General features: G+C 40.6%; 1 protein-coding gene across 3 annotated transcripts in view; it reads right to left on the reverse strand.

Moving 5' to 3' along the window:
- Positions 1 to 14,388, reverse strand: part of LOC126259870 (dipeptidyl peptidase 9) — a 203,654-nt gene that overhangs the window by 18,511 nt on the left and 170,755 nt on the right. For all 3 annotated transcript variants that reach the window (XM_049956949.1, XM_049956939.1, XM_049956932.1), the window contains 3 exons: positions 10,217 to 10,336; positions 7,848 to 8,000; positions 2,885 to 3,027 (listed from right to left, as the gene is read on the reverse strand). In XM_049956949.1, coding sequence (XP_049812906.1) covers positions 2,885 to 3,027; positions 7,848 to 8,000; positions 10,217 to 10,336 — 416 coding nt within the window. The remainder of the gene's footprint in view (positions 1 to 2,884; positions 3,028 to 7,847; positions 8,001 to 10,216; positions 10,337 to 14,388) is intronic.

The following is a 14,388-nucleotide window of genomic DNA, read 5'->3' on the forward strand; positions in this document are numbered from 1 at the left end:
GTCAGATAGGTAGTGCTGAATTTCTTCATCAGACAATCCATCGAGGGAGCGTGTATAAACGACTCCACGCGAGGAATTTAAAGTGCGGTGCGCTTCAACCTGGACAGGGAAGGTGTGGAGCAGTGAAGTACGCAGCAATTTTTGTGCCTGGAGGGCACTGACTGTTTCTAACAACAAGGTGCCATTCCGTAATCTGGAACAAGACTTTACAGGACCTGCAATTGCATCGGCACCTTTCTGAATAATGAAAGGGTTGACTGTGGAGAAGTCGTGACCTTCATCAGACCGAGAAACAACAAGGAACTGTGGCAACGATGGAAGAACTGTCTATGGCTGAGACTCAGTGAACTTACGCTTGTGAGCAGACATAGTGGAAGGTGAGGAAACCATTGCGGAAGAATCCCCCATGATTACCGGCGTCTCCGATGGCGCGCTCCTCCCTTGTGGGGGCCCTCTCTGAGGGCACTCCCGCCTTAGGTGATTGTTCACACCTCAGCTCACACCTCCCGACAAATGGACGGAGGGAGGGACCAATCGGCACTTTCGGAAGGTATCAGCTCGGGTAATCACCCCTCCCTGGGCCTGGCCGTTACCAGGGGGTACGTACGTGTCCTACCTGTCTACCCGGGGCGGGGAATTACGAGTTACCCCGTCACCGGCTACGCACAAAAATGCGTGGGTCGGCCTTCAGACACGCACAGGGAAGAAGAAAGAGAAAGGGAAAAACAAAGAAAGGGACAGGAAAGAAGAGAGGTCTCAAATGCCGCAGCGGAGAAAAGGGTAAAGAGAAGAGGTAAGGAAAAGAGAAGGACAAAGGAAGGATGAAGACAGACAAGCAGAGAAGGCGAAGAATGCGTTACATTTACGAGCGTCCATCTCCGGACATAGGCACAAACCATACTCCCAGAGGGGGAGAAAGGGAAGGAAAGAGACAGTGGTGAAGGGAGGGGGGGCGAAGATGGGGGATAGGGAAGGATGCGGAAAAGTAAGGTATGCAGCCCTGAAAGGAAGGAGGGCCACATTAGCTCGGGGTCCCGTGCTCACTACGCACGTATCCACAAAAGAGTTGTGGACCCCCTGGGGGGACAGCCAGTTGTTGGCAGCATTGGATACATGTAGGCATGCATGCACAACTTGCACCACAAGGAGGGAGGACTGACAATGTAACCATCACGCACAAACACATCCAACAGCAACAACAGGGGACATTCAGTAGGCTGTCTTGTCTTCTATGCAACACCTCAGAAGTGTTAGTAGTAAGTGTTAGTACCATTGGCAGGCCGAAGCATGATGCAGCACTCACTGCATGCTAACTGTTATCACACTTCCCACTCACACCCTTGCAGCTTAGTGCATGACTTGCCTGGCATCAGCAACAATGGGCATGGGGCCTCGCAGGCTGGCAGTCGATCATCTTTAGTGACGAATCCTGCTTGTGCCTTGGAAATGCCGACTACCGGATCCATGCCTGGAGGCAAAGTGGAGAGTGCCACGGGAAGCGATCTGTGGTCTCCCATCATGCTCCCCATCAGCCCAATGCAATGGGGTGGGGAGCAATATCCTAAGCTGCCTGTTCATTTTTTTTTGTGTTCCTAACAGGCTCTGCGTCAGCTGCACATGAGGTCCTGCAGCCAATGGCTCTGACACTAATAAAAGCCCAAGCCCTATTACAACAGGACAACACCTGACCTCATACCACTGACACTTCCCCAGCATGCCTTTCAACTGTGGATACTCTGCCATAGCCATCCACATCATTCAACCTGTCCCTGACAGAGTATGCGTGGTGACATGGAGCACACCTTCAGGACTCCACCTCTACCCACCAATGAGTGGGAGCTACACGCTCAGGCACAAGCTGCATGGAATAATTACAGGACTACATTCAAGATCTGTAGAATTCCATGCTGTGACATCTGGATGCTTCCATTTATAACAGTGGGGGGGGGGGGGGGGGGGTTCCCGCTGACAATGATCGCAATCTGCCTTATCCTTCTGGTTGCAGCTCTTTTTTATGAGAATCAGTGTACAACAGTGAATTGGTTGGTTGTTTTGGGGAAGGAGACCAGACAGCGAGGTCATCAGTCTCATCGGATTAGGGAAGGACGGGGAAGGAAGTCGGCCGTGCCCTTTGATAGGAACCATCCTGGCATTTGCCTGGATTTTGGGAAATCACGGAAAACCTAAATCAGGATGGTCGGACGCGGGATTGAACAGTCGTCCTCCCGAATGCGAGTCCAGTGTCTAACCACTGCGCCACCTCGCTCAGTAACAGTAAATTGACAAATACATGATCCAAAGTCACATGGAAGAGTTGTTATATTCCATCCACTATTGAAATAACAGAAAGCTGTTAGGCACCTACAACATATTTCTTTCTGCTTAAATTCCATCTCTCAGCAGTGAAACTCTTAAAATGAATAGAATTAATCCACTAATGAGCAATGTTCAAGTTTTATGAAATATTTTTCACAATTTTAAATTTACAGTAAAGTTAGTAAATATGAAAACTGCTTTTGCTTCTGTTTGCAAATCTTAAAGTGTTTTATATATCTTTTGTCTAACATGAAACCATGACATGTCACAGGTACTTTAAGCACTTTCTATTAACGCAATAGTCTGTTACAAAACTATGACGACATAATACGGTGAGAGAAATACTTGGCATGTGAGAGCCTGATTTAGTTCCAAAATGGGTAAATTCAGAAGATTCCTAGTGTTCTAACAATTCAATTTGTGCATACTTCCTGAATAAAAGAAATTCCTTAAATACTACAGGTGGAAACAGATTGTAGCAACTGCAAACATGAGAGGTGTTGACATCTTAGTACAACTGTAACATCATATTCTAGTGGTCATAATAATGAGAATTATGATAACTTACTCATCAGGAAACTGATTTACATAGGTCAGGATAGAACCCTGCTTGTAACCCTGCTGATTATTCTCTGGAAGATCCATATAACGCTCTGTGTAACCAGTGTCATAAAGTGCCCATGAAGTCACTGGAGCTCCTGCTATTGCAACCTGTAATGAAATAAGACAATCACCTTTATTCCTTCTCTTTGCATAGTGACAAATTCATTTAAAATGGTCATTATATGAATAGTTGTCACTGAACTCAGTTTCCCTTACCACTTCATGCACAGCCATCACCAGGCTAATGCACACACTGCCTCCATAAGCAAATAGCCTTGATAAACAATATTGTTATCACTAAAAGCAACTTTGTTTTCCAGTGGCATTTATTAGGTGTTTCAGGTTCACGTGTTTTCATTCTCATAGAATGTATCTCATATAATGAATGATTAAAAAGTAACCACTGTAGTTTATTTCAATACCAGTCTCACAAAAGTAATTACTACCTAACAACCTGATCCAATAAAATTAGCAAATTTAAGCCCACTCACAAACTTCCTTCAACAAAATGGAAATAGATTCCATAGTTTTTGCATTGGTGATTAAGAAACTCCACATTTATCTTGCTTTAGTTGTATGGCCTGACAGATTTTGTTTCAGGAAGGTGTGACAGGTCCTTCACCAGGAATCTACATAGAGCCTAACACACACAATCCAGTCCAATAAAGAGAGATAATGTTTCTGCACACAATTTCATACAAATTACGTTAGGCATTTTCAAAGACACAAACAAATTTCATAAAATATTCCACAAGCAACCGCCTTTAGACACTGACGAAAATTTATAATGAGACACCCTTGACTTCTCCCAGGAACCAAGATTTACTTCGAGTAGTTCTTCCTAATTTCCAAGATATGAATCAAATTTTATCCACTTTCATCTTTCCTCTCCCCTCTCCCACTTTAATACTCTTCAACATTTTGTCTTTTCTTCTGGCTCTCTCCACATCTCTTTTTTACTATTGATACTGACAGAGCAGCTCATGAAATTTCATCTGCAAAACGTCTGAATAAATTAAATGATAGCAATAACAATGAAAAAAAACACACACACACACACACACACACACACACACACACAGAGAGAGAGAGAGAGAGAGAGAGAGATAGATGTATATACAGGAGTTGAATCCAGGATTCTGGTCTGGGAAGGAGGGGAGGGGGCTTTGGGTGGGGGTCTGAGCTCACAGAAATTTTGGATCACCATGCTATCTCCAAATTCTGTAGAGTAAACAAAGGTACCTCCTTAATCTACCATAATAGAACTACAATAGAGATAAAATTTTCAAATCAGTTAAAACTGTGAAAGCTATGTTTCAAAGAATCTCTCTCTCTCTCTCTCTCTCTCTCTCACTCACTCAGATAAAGAAGAAGCAGATATGGTACTGTGGGGGGTGCTGCTGCCACATAGAAGAATTTGACAGAGCACTGAAAGACCTAAGCTGAAACATAGGCCTAGGAATAGACAACATTCCACCAGAACTACTGATAAGGATAAAAGATGAACATTAACAAAAACAAAACAAGGATAATGGAGTGCAGTCAAATTGAATCAGGTGATGCTGAGAGAATTAGATTAAGGAACAAAACAAAGTACTAGGTGAGTTTTGCTATTTGTGCACCAAAATGACTGATGGCGACCAAAGTAGAGAGGATATAAATTGTAGACTGGCAATGGCAAGAAAAACATTTCTGAAGAAGAGAAATTTTTTATCATTGAATATGGATTCAAGTGTTAGGAAGACTTTTCTGAAAGTATTTGTAAGGAGTACAGCTATGTATGGAAGTGAAATATGGATGATGAACAGTTTGGAGAATAAGAGAGTAGGAGCTTTTGAAATGTGGTGTTACAGAAGAATGCCAAAGATTAGATGGGTAGACCATGTAACTCATGAGGAGGTACTGAATATAACTGGGGAGAAAAGAAATCTGTGGCACAACCTGAATAGAAGAAGGGATCGGTTGATAGGACACATTCTGAGACATCAAGGGATCGCCAATTTAGTATTGGAGGGAAGTATGGAGGTTAAAAATCATAGAGGGAGACCAAGAGATGAATACAGTACGCAGATTCAGAAGGATGTAGGTTATTCAGAGATGAAGAGGCTTACAAAGGATAGAGTAGCATAGAAACTGCATCAAACAATTCTTCAGACATTCCTCTATAATTCTGACAAATTGAGAATCAAACACAATGGAAAGTCCAGGATGGAATAGAAAATCCAGGATGGAATGTAACAATGCGAATCAACAAACACAAGGATTGTGCAGAGTCCAAGAACAAACCAAGCATTAATAAATACTTTTATATCATTGGTGGTTACAATGTCTGTGTTTACACTGTGTCTGTATCTTCACAGTACAATGCCTTTCAGACATGCATACATGTCTGAAGGCATGGACACTGGCACTGACATGTACAGGTATGGTAACCATTACAAAATAAGTTTGCATCCTGAGAATATGCATTGACATCAGCTGTTTGTGACACATGGAAATTTGTGCCAGACTGGGACTCTACCCAGATTTCCCACTTGTTGCAAACAACTTCGGCTATCTGAGGATGCCTCCTAGACCAATCCAAAGTTCCACACATCACATAGTCAATTTCAGATTCCTGCACAGGGAGACAAATATTATATCACCATTTTAGCCCACTGTAACAACAATGTCTGTTTATACAGTAACAGCATTTTTGCAATACAATATCCTTTAGACAGAAGGTCCCACACAAATTTACCTGTTGCAGCAAACAGATGATGTCAATGCATACTCATTACATGCAAACTTCTTTTGTAAACATTTACTTTTTAAGTTCAACATGCAAGCCTAAATAAATTTTACACAATGAGTTTATTTTTCAACATATTCACAAAGCTTCTCTGCTTATTTATCACACAATATTTCACTCTCTTATCTACACTGGATGTCTGGTCATGCTTAAATTTTCATCATTGGGCCAATAATGTGGAAACCCTATAGCACAAGATCTGGACTGTGTAGCAGGCATTGGAACATGCCCTAACAAAAATCCACTACTTCTCATGGAAAAAAATAGAAGAAGAAGAAGAATTCTAACATATAAGCAAGCATTGATGTAGAATACTTGCACATTTGCAGCACAAATGTTTTGGCACTTGCCACTAACAACACAATAAATTTATCATTGTTCTTCCACAGCTTACATATTTCACAATGCTCTCATATGTGGGGGTGCTAAATATGGATTACCAGAAATTGACCAATCTGCAACTTTCTCTTGGCCTTCTTAGAAAAATTAATACAACTTGTAGTCTGAACATACCCTTGTGAATCACAATATTTAGAAGTACTGCCAAAATGACATCACTAAAAATAATTAGTGTATAAATGGTGAATGTTTGTTGGTCTTGTATCCTCATACAAGTGAGAATCTCCCCTTATGTATATGGTTCTACAAATTGTCAATGCAAAACTACACAATACTCCTGTGTATTGGCTATCATTGAGCCGTGGTCAGCTCGAATTGATCCCATTGTAACAAAGTAGTCGATCTTCTCATACCACAGATCTTTTAGTAGTGTGTCTCATGAGCTTTGTCTCTGACTGCAGGAGGGCAGTGCAGCCAAGCCTATGGGAGGAGTGTGAGTGTCTTCCACCAATAGCAGGCCCCGACGGTCAGTACAAACAGCAACACATGCACAACCAGTGACCATTGGTAGTGACCATTGAGAATAAATTTTGTTTTCTGTTATACATGCCCCTGATTGTTTTGGAGCCAATTTGTAGGAACATGTTAAATGTCAGGACTGCAACTGCATCAGAGCAACTGCACACCAGTCATTACTGGCGAGGATTTGCATTTAAAAACATTGAACACTGTGTCCCCTGATATCTAGTTAGCTCCTGGTCAGGCTCCGGTTATAGCCATATGCCGGTTGCAGATTCAGTTAATTGAACTGCGCCTTCTCTGTGAGGTGTTGGTATTATTGTTTAATCTGAAACAAACTCAAGCTACACTTATGTATGCTCAATTATGTTTTCTGGTCATGATCTGTTGTCTGTTGAAGTGCTTTTTTAAAATTTCATTTTAGGGCTCATGGATTGTACTAACTGCAATGATTCATCTGTACGTTTGTTCTCGGTTGCTATGTCACAAAGAACTTGACTGCATATTTATTATCATAATTGGTGTGTTCTGGAATCAAGAATGGTTCTCACTATTGTTTACAAGTGTCACTCTGATAGTTACAGCTCTGTGTTTTGTCGGCTCATGTGATGGTGGAAGAATCTATTTGTTTCCACTCTGTCGAGAGTGATCTGCCTAGAATTATTTTTACTTGTAAAGATATATAATTCACATAATTTCCATGTCATAAAATATGTATCTTATACCTATCAGATGTTACTTTATTAGCTATGCCCTTTCACAAAAAAACTTCACATTACACGAATCTTTCAATTCATTAAAACTATCCTTTCATTTTAATTCAGTCATTATAAATTTTGATTCAATTAAGCTTCAAGTTAAGTTACAAGAAGTTGAGGCATTTTTCCTTTGAGGTTTATTGTGCTGTCAGATCTGATTTAGTGTAAATAAAAGTAAACTTATCACCATCCTTTTCTAAAATTTTACAAAAGCATACAATTTTAACTGTTGCACTATTTTGTTGTTGTTACATGTCAAAGTTCCTCTGTGTTAAAATAAATATCTTATGAGAATTTTAAATTTGCTTACCTTACCTAACAATTAACTGGGTTAAATTATGCACTTAGCTCATGAAGTTGTTGGGTTGTTGGTACTGTATGTGTATATATGGCAGTGATATCAAGAGGCAGAGACATCAGATGCAGTTTATTAGTCTGTCATTGTTAGATATTCATTTAACCTTAATGATTAAACAAATTCCATACTTATTTTACAGTATTTTTAAGGCACAGTTACTTACCTTGAAAATATCAGGATGTTGAGCAAGCCCCATAAGACTCAGGTAACCGCCATAAGACCAGCCATGGATAGCAATACGACTGGTGTCGATATAACCCAAAGTATCTGCTAACCACAGCAGTACCTCAATCTGGTCTGCCAATTCTACAGTACCCTGTAGCAATATAAATCTTACATTTATTCTTACAGTTAAGTTATAAAAGAATAATGTCATACCAATTCTGACAAGTACAAAGTATCACACTTGCCATTACAGTCCATTTCCAGTAAATTGTGAAGTGAATAGCCACATGCAGAAATTAGTAAAGAACATTTTTACTTTGGATGAGCTACATTAACTGTCAGTGTTTTACTGTTAAGCATGGCTTCCTCATAATTGTAAAAAAGTTCATATTAGTTACAAAACTAGTATTATTTATTACAACACTGACAAGCTAGCAACTACTGTAGTGGAATATGAATTGCGGAAAGAATTTGCAAGTAGATGTACAGATGCTATAAATGAAACAATGTGTAATTATGCCACTAAAAATTCAATAGTTATTGTCAGGTCAGTATAACTCTGCAAGAAACACTCTCAGAACTGTGTGCCCAGATTCTCTGTATTCAGTCCCTAAATATGGCAGTTATCAAATACAAATTAAGTGTCGCATAACAAACTGCTGAAAGAAATCACCCAGAATGCATACGAAAGTCCCCACTACATGCAATACCACTCTTTGGAACAAAGGATATAAAAATTAAGCTTTCCAAGACTATATGTCATGAAGCAGAAGAGAGAGTTTATCCTCGCCCCATGGATTAGTCTGAATATTGTAGTGCTTTACTAGGGCAATACCAATGCAACTGCTATGCTTTTGCCTTCTTCTGAACACCCAGTTATAGAAGAATTTACAGTTAATGTGTTTCCAACCCATAAATTACTGTAAAATGAAGCGAGACATTTCTGTGAAAGCTCCAAGAATATTCCGTAGAATGTGACTTGTGGATGATGTATGCTTCCAACTGTGTGAATATATCGTTGTTTTTGTTGTGGTCTTCAGTCCTGAGACTGGTTTGATGCAGCTCTCCATGCTACTCTATCCTGTGCAAGCTGCTTCATCTCCCAGTACCTACTGCAACCTACATCCTTCTGAGTCTGCTTAGTGTATTCATCTCTTGGTCTCCCTCTACGATTTTTACCCTCCACGCTGCCCTCCAATGCTAAATTTGTGGTCCCTTGATGCCTCAAAACATGTCCTACCAACCGATCCCTTCTTCTAGTCAAGTTGTGCCACAAACTTCTCTTCTCCCCAATCCTATTCAGTACCTCCTCATTAGTTACGTGATCTACCCACCTTATCTTCAGCATTCTTCTGTAGCACCACATTTCGAAAGCTTCTATTCTTTTCTTGTCCAAACTAGTTATCGTCCATGTTTCACTTCCATACATGGCTACACTCCATACAAATACTTTCAGAAACGCCTTCCTGACACTTAAATCTATACTTGATGTTAACAAATTTCTCTTCTTCAGAAACACTTTCCTTGCCATTGCCAGTCTACATTTTATATCCTCTCTACTTCGACCATCATCAGTTATTTTACTCCCTAAATAGCAAAACTACTTTAAGTGTCTCATTTCCTAACCTAATTCCCTCAGCATCACCCGACTTAATTTGACTACATTCCATTATCCTCGTTTTGCTTTTGTTGATGTTCATCTTATATCCTCCTTTCAAGACACTGTCCATTCCGTTCAACTGCTCTTCCAAGTCCTTTGCTGTCTCTGACAGAATTACAATGTCATCGGCGAACCTCAAAGTTTTTACTTCTTCTCCATGAATTTTAGTGCCTACTCCGAATTTTTCTTTTGTTTCCTTTACTGCTTGCTCAATATACAGATTGAATAACATCGGGGAGAGACTACAACTAGCAAATTCAAGTATACTGAAAAGCTCTAATTCTTGGATAACACCTCTTTATTTAACATATGCTCACGAGTGTTCATGTGGTGGAGACTTCAGCTTCTCAAGTTTCACCTGCTGAGCACTTCTAAAATATTTCGCTTTCATAACTGACTGCAAGATGATTTACACTAGTTACTCTGAATAAACTGCCATGTGAACATTGTAATATGTGCTGAATCAGTTTTTCATTGCAGGTGAAGGAGAAAGCAACACTTGCCATGTTTATGTACAAAATAAGGTGCTACAGAAGAAAAAGTACTATTAGAGGTTTTGGTAAAATCATTGTTATGAAAAATGTGAAAATTACTGCCACAATAGGAAAGAATGGTGTAACACAGCAGCTGGAATTATTACAGTCATTGTGAAATGATAAACAGAAAAAACAATAATAAAGTTCTTTACTAAAAATTATTTAACTTACCATTCGGCCCTTGAGGTGACTTTCAAAGAGCAGACCCCTGTGCTGTGAGCCGCGTGAATCTACAGCCACAACACAGTAACCTTGTGATGCCAACATATGCATCCGTAACTGGCGCATGCCCTACAAAAACAAATGTCTCAAAGTACACCATTCAATCTATGAACAATCAAAGCCCTAAATACTGAAACAGTAAAGAAAAAAGCCAAGTCACAGAAAAATAATGTCAGAAAGAAGATCAAAAGAGCACTAGGATCAGACATCATAAGGCCCACTTCTCCAAATATTCATTATATTTTCTAGGAAAAAGGGAATGCTGACTTTTCTTCAGCATGTGAAAACACAGCTTCTCCCACAAAAACTAATTTTCAAAATGTTCCCTCTTTCTTGTAGCTGAATTCCGCTACAGCCATGTACTTGTCTCCTAGATCAGTGCCCAGCAATGCATTAACAATAAAGGTTTAACACTGTAGGACTGAACAAGAGACCAGAGAAAGTAAAGGTTCATGCAACGGCTATTAACTTTTTTCTGCAATTTCTATTATTTTTTCCTTTATTGGCATTTATAAATGCTAACACAAACATTTAATTGTATAGATAAAAAATCTACTCACCAAGCAGCAGCAGAGGTCTAGGAAAAGTGGAAGATTTCCGGAAAGTCACCCAGGACCGCAGGTCAAGGGAGACTTACCGCACGGGATGAGAATGAAAGACGGATTGCTGGGGACTGAGAGCTTAAACGTGGAAAACAGGGTAATATGTAAGACAGAGATTACTGCTAAAACATCATGAATGAGCGAATAAGAGTGGAAAGCTAAGTGCATTGTACGTAACAGAGGTGGGACGGGGTGGTGAAAAATAGTTGCTAAGGCAATGGCAGATGTAGAAAACTGTATCAGAGTGAAGAAACGAGTAGTTCCTGTGACAAAATGCTGAGACAGAGGAAACTAACTTAAATAAGGCCAGGTGGGTGGCGAGAACCAATGATGTGTTGTAGCACTAGTTCCCACAAGCAGAGTTCTGAGAAACTGGTGTCTGGTGGAAGAATCCAGACGGCATGTGTGCTGAAACTGACGCCGAGGTCACGATTGTCATGCTGTAGAGCATGTCTGCAACAGAATATTGTGTGTTGCCCGTATGCACCCTTTGCCTATGCCCATTCATCCTAATTGATAATTTGGTGGTAGTCATGCCTATGTAAAAGGCTGAACAGTGTTTATACAACAGCTGGTATATGATGTGTCGTTTCACGGGTGGCTCTCCCTTTTATAGTACATGTTTTGCCAATTACAGCGCTGCTATATATGGTGGTAGGAGGGTGCATAAGCCAAGTCTTGCAGTGGGGATGGTCACATTGGTAGGAGCCATAGGGTAGGGAGATGGGTGCAGAAGGAGCAAAGGGTCTGAAAAGAATATTGTGGAGATTGGGAGGGTGATGAAAAGCTATTCTAGGTACGGTATGCAAAATTTCAGACAGAATGGATCTCATTTCAGGGCATGATTTTAGAAAGTCATCACCCTGCTGAAGTAGTTGATTAATACATTTCAGACCAGGATAATATTGAGTCACCAGTGGTGTGCTCAAAAGTTGTTTTTTGGTGGGATCAGCAGTACCAGTATTGGGTGTGATGGCCCAGGAAATCTGCTTTTGAACTAGGCTGGTGGGGTAATTATGTGCAGTGAAGGCTGAGGTGAGAATGGTGGTTTATTGCTACAAAGAGTTTGCATCCAAACAAATTTGTTTACCTTGGATGCCAAGGCTGTATGGGAAAGGAAAATTTGACGTGGAAAGGAAGGCAACTGTCAAGGGAATCAGATAGGACCAATTGAAATATAACGGGGAGAAGGTATTCACAGATTCCTGGAATTTTAACAGGTTAGCCTCACCATGAGACCTTATGGTAAATATGTCATCAATGTACCCAACCCAACCAGGGGCTGAAGACTTATGGATCCCTGGAAAGCCCCCTCCAAGTGACCCATGCAAAGGTTGGCATAGGAAGGAGCCGTCCTGGTTCCCATGGCCGTACCCCTGATCTGTCTGCCCCTCAAAAGTGAAATAGTTGTTCGTAAGTATAAACACCTGCAGAGTTCTGAGAAACTGGTGTCTGGGGGAAGAAAACAGATGGCGCGTGTGGTGAGTAGGAAGGCTGTCATAGGTTTGCAATCAGGTGGGTGCTGACTGAGGAAATGCTCAGCAGCAGACAGACCATCACCAGCAGACAGACCATCACCAGCAGACAGACCATCACCAGCAGACAGACCATCACCAGCAGACAGACCATGTACGTGGGGGATGTTGGTATAGAGGAAGGTGGCATCAATGGTGGGATGGGCACAGATTTCAGATGATTTAGGAAACAGTTGGTATCTTTGATATAGGAGAGGAGCCTTTTATTATGGGTTGTAGGTGCTGATCAACTACGCGGTGGGTGCTTTGAAGCCAGTAACTTTAGGACAGCCAGAATGATTGGGTTTGTGGATCCCAGCAAGAAGGTAAAAGGTGGAGATGTATGGCTTGGGTGGGGTGAGAAGTTCTATGGGTTTAGGTGTTAGTACTTGTGAGGGGACTGAGGTTTTAAGGAGGGACTGCAGGTCAGTATGAATCACAGGTATGAGATCTTTATGGCAGATGCTGTGTGTAGAGGTGCCAGACAACTGGCACAGACCTTCACTAACATACTCCTGTCGGTCAAGTACCACAGTAGTAGATCCTTTATCTGCTGGGAGGATAATGATAGAGTCATTAGCTTTTAGGGAAAATAGAGACTGGAGTTCTGCGAAGGAAAGGTTAAGGTCATGTTGCAAGGACCTGAGGAAGGGTTGTGAAGCAATGCTGGATGTGAGGAATTCTTGTAAGACTTTTAAGTAATGATTCTGAGGTAGTGGTGGTGCATCAAGTTGGGATCGTGATCTGAACTATTCCAGGCAGGATTCAACATCAGGTTTGCTGTTGGAAACATCTTGGGATTGGGTTGCAAGGCAATATTTCCGATTCATATAATGTGTAAAGGAAATTAGGTCCTCCACCAAAGCAGCATGATCAAATGCAAGTTTAGAGCTGAAATTGTCGCCCTTAGATAATACAGTATTACCACACATGAACAAGAAAGAGCAAGTTAGTAGTGCCCATGCAGATTTCCTATCATGTGAATATGGCTATGGCTAAATAATCTGATCTGAAAGTGATATCTGGAGCATACACAGGGCAGTCCAAAATCGTATTAAAACAAAATTGTAAGGGTGTTGCAGAGTAGGTAGTGCTGCTGAGAAGTAATTGTTAAGTAAAAAAATTCATACATTGTACTGTTTCCCAGTTACATAGCATTGAAGTTAGCCAATGTGGCCATTTTGTATACAAATTCAAGCAGCCCGCCATATATAATTAGTGTCAGTTCTTATAAAAATAGATCAGTGTTTTCCAGTTTTTCTAAATATGCGACCCTTTTTGAAGTAAAAAATTTCTGGCGATCTCCCCCAGAACCGTAATAAAACTACGTCAGTGATTTCAAAGGCATCAAAATTAATTTTCTTGCTATTGGTACTATACTGATAGAGAAATCAAATGCACTGTGCAAGTTAGTTGCAGCAGTCAGCACTCTGTGGGCTGTGAACTATATTCATTGCTGCAGTGGAAGAGTGTGGGCAGCATAGGGACAGCAGTTTTCGCTCACTTCATATGGTTGTCTGAGTATGTATGTGGTTATTGCATAATTGTCCTTTGCTCTGAGCAAGCATAAAACGGAGATGTTACTCAAAAGATCTGCACAGCCCTCCATGTCTAGTACAAGTGGCTGTGGCAGACATAAATCAAAATAAAAAATAGAGTTTTTTTGACATTTATTTGAAGTATTGTTTTACTGTCATGAATAATAAACCTCGATGTGTAATTTGCAGTGAAGATGGTCATGTGAGAGCATGAAACCCCTTGAGGGTATGATGCCACCGAAGCCCATGCATCACTTCACAACTAAACATTCCAAGGAAACTGATAAACTATTTGCCTTCTTCAAAAGGAAACTGAAAACCCTTAACCCGCAGATAACTAATATGATGCATTTAATAAAATTGTACAATTATTTGTTTATAAAAATAATAATATGTTATTGATTATTTGTTTTTCTGGTTTAAACAACTTTTTATCTGGTTTTAGGTATCCAGTGTCAATGAGAACG

This window comes from Schistocerca nitens, chromosome 1 (assembly GCF_023898315.1).
Source record: "Schistocerca nitens isolate TAMUIC-IGC-003100 chromosome 1, iqSchNite1.1, whole genome shotgun sequence".
Classification (NCBI taxonomy): domain Eukaryota; kingdom Metazoa; phylum Arthropoda; class Insecta; order Orthoptera; family Acrididae; genus Schistocerca; species Schistocerca nitens.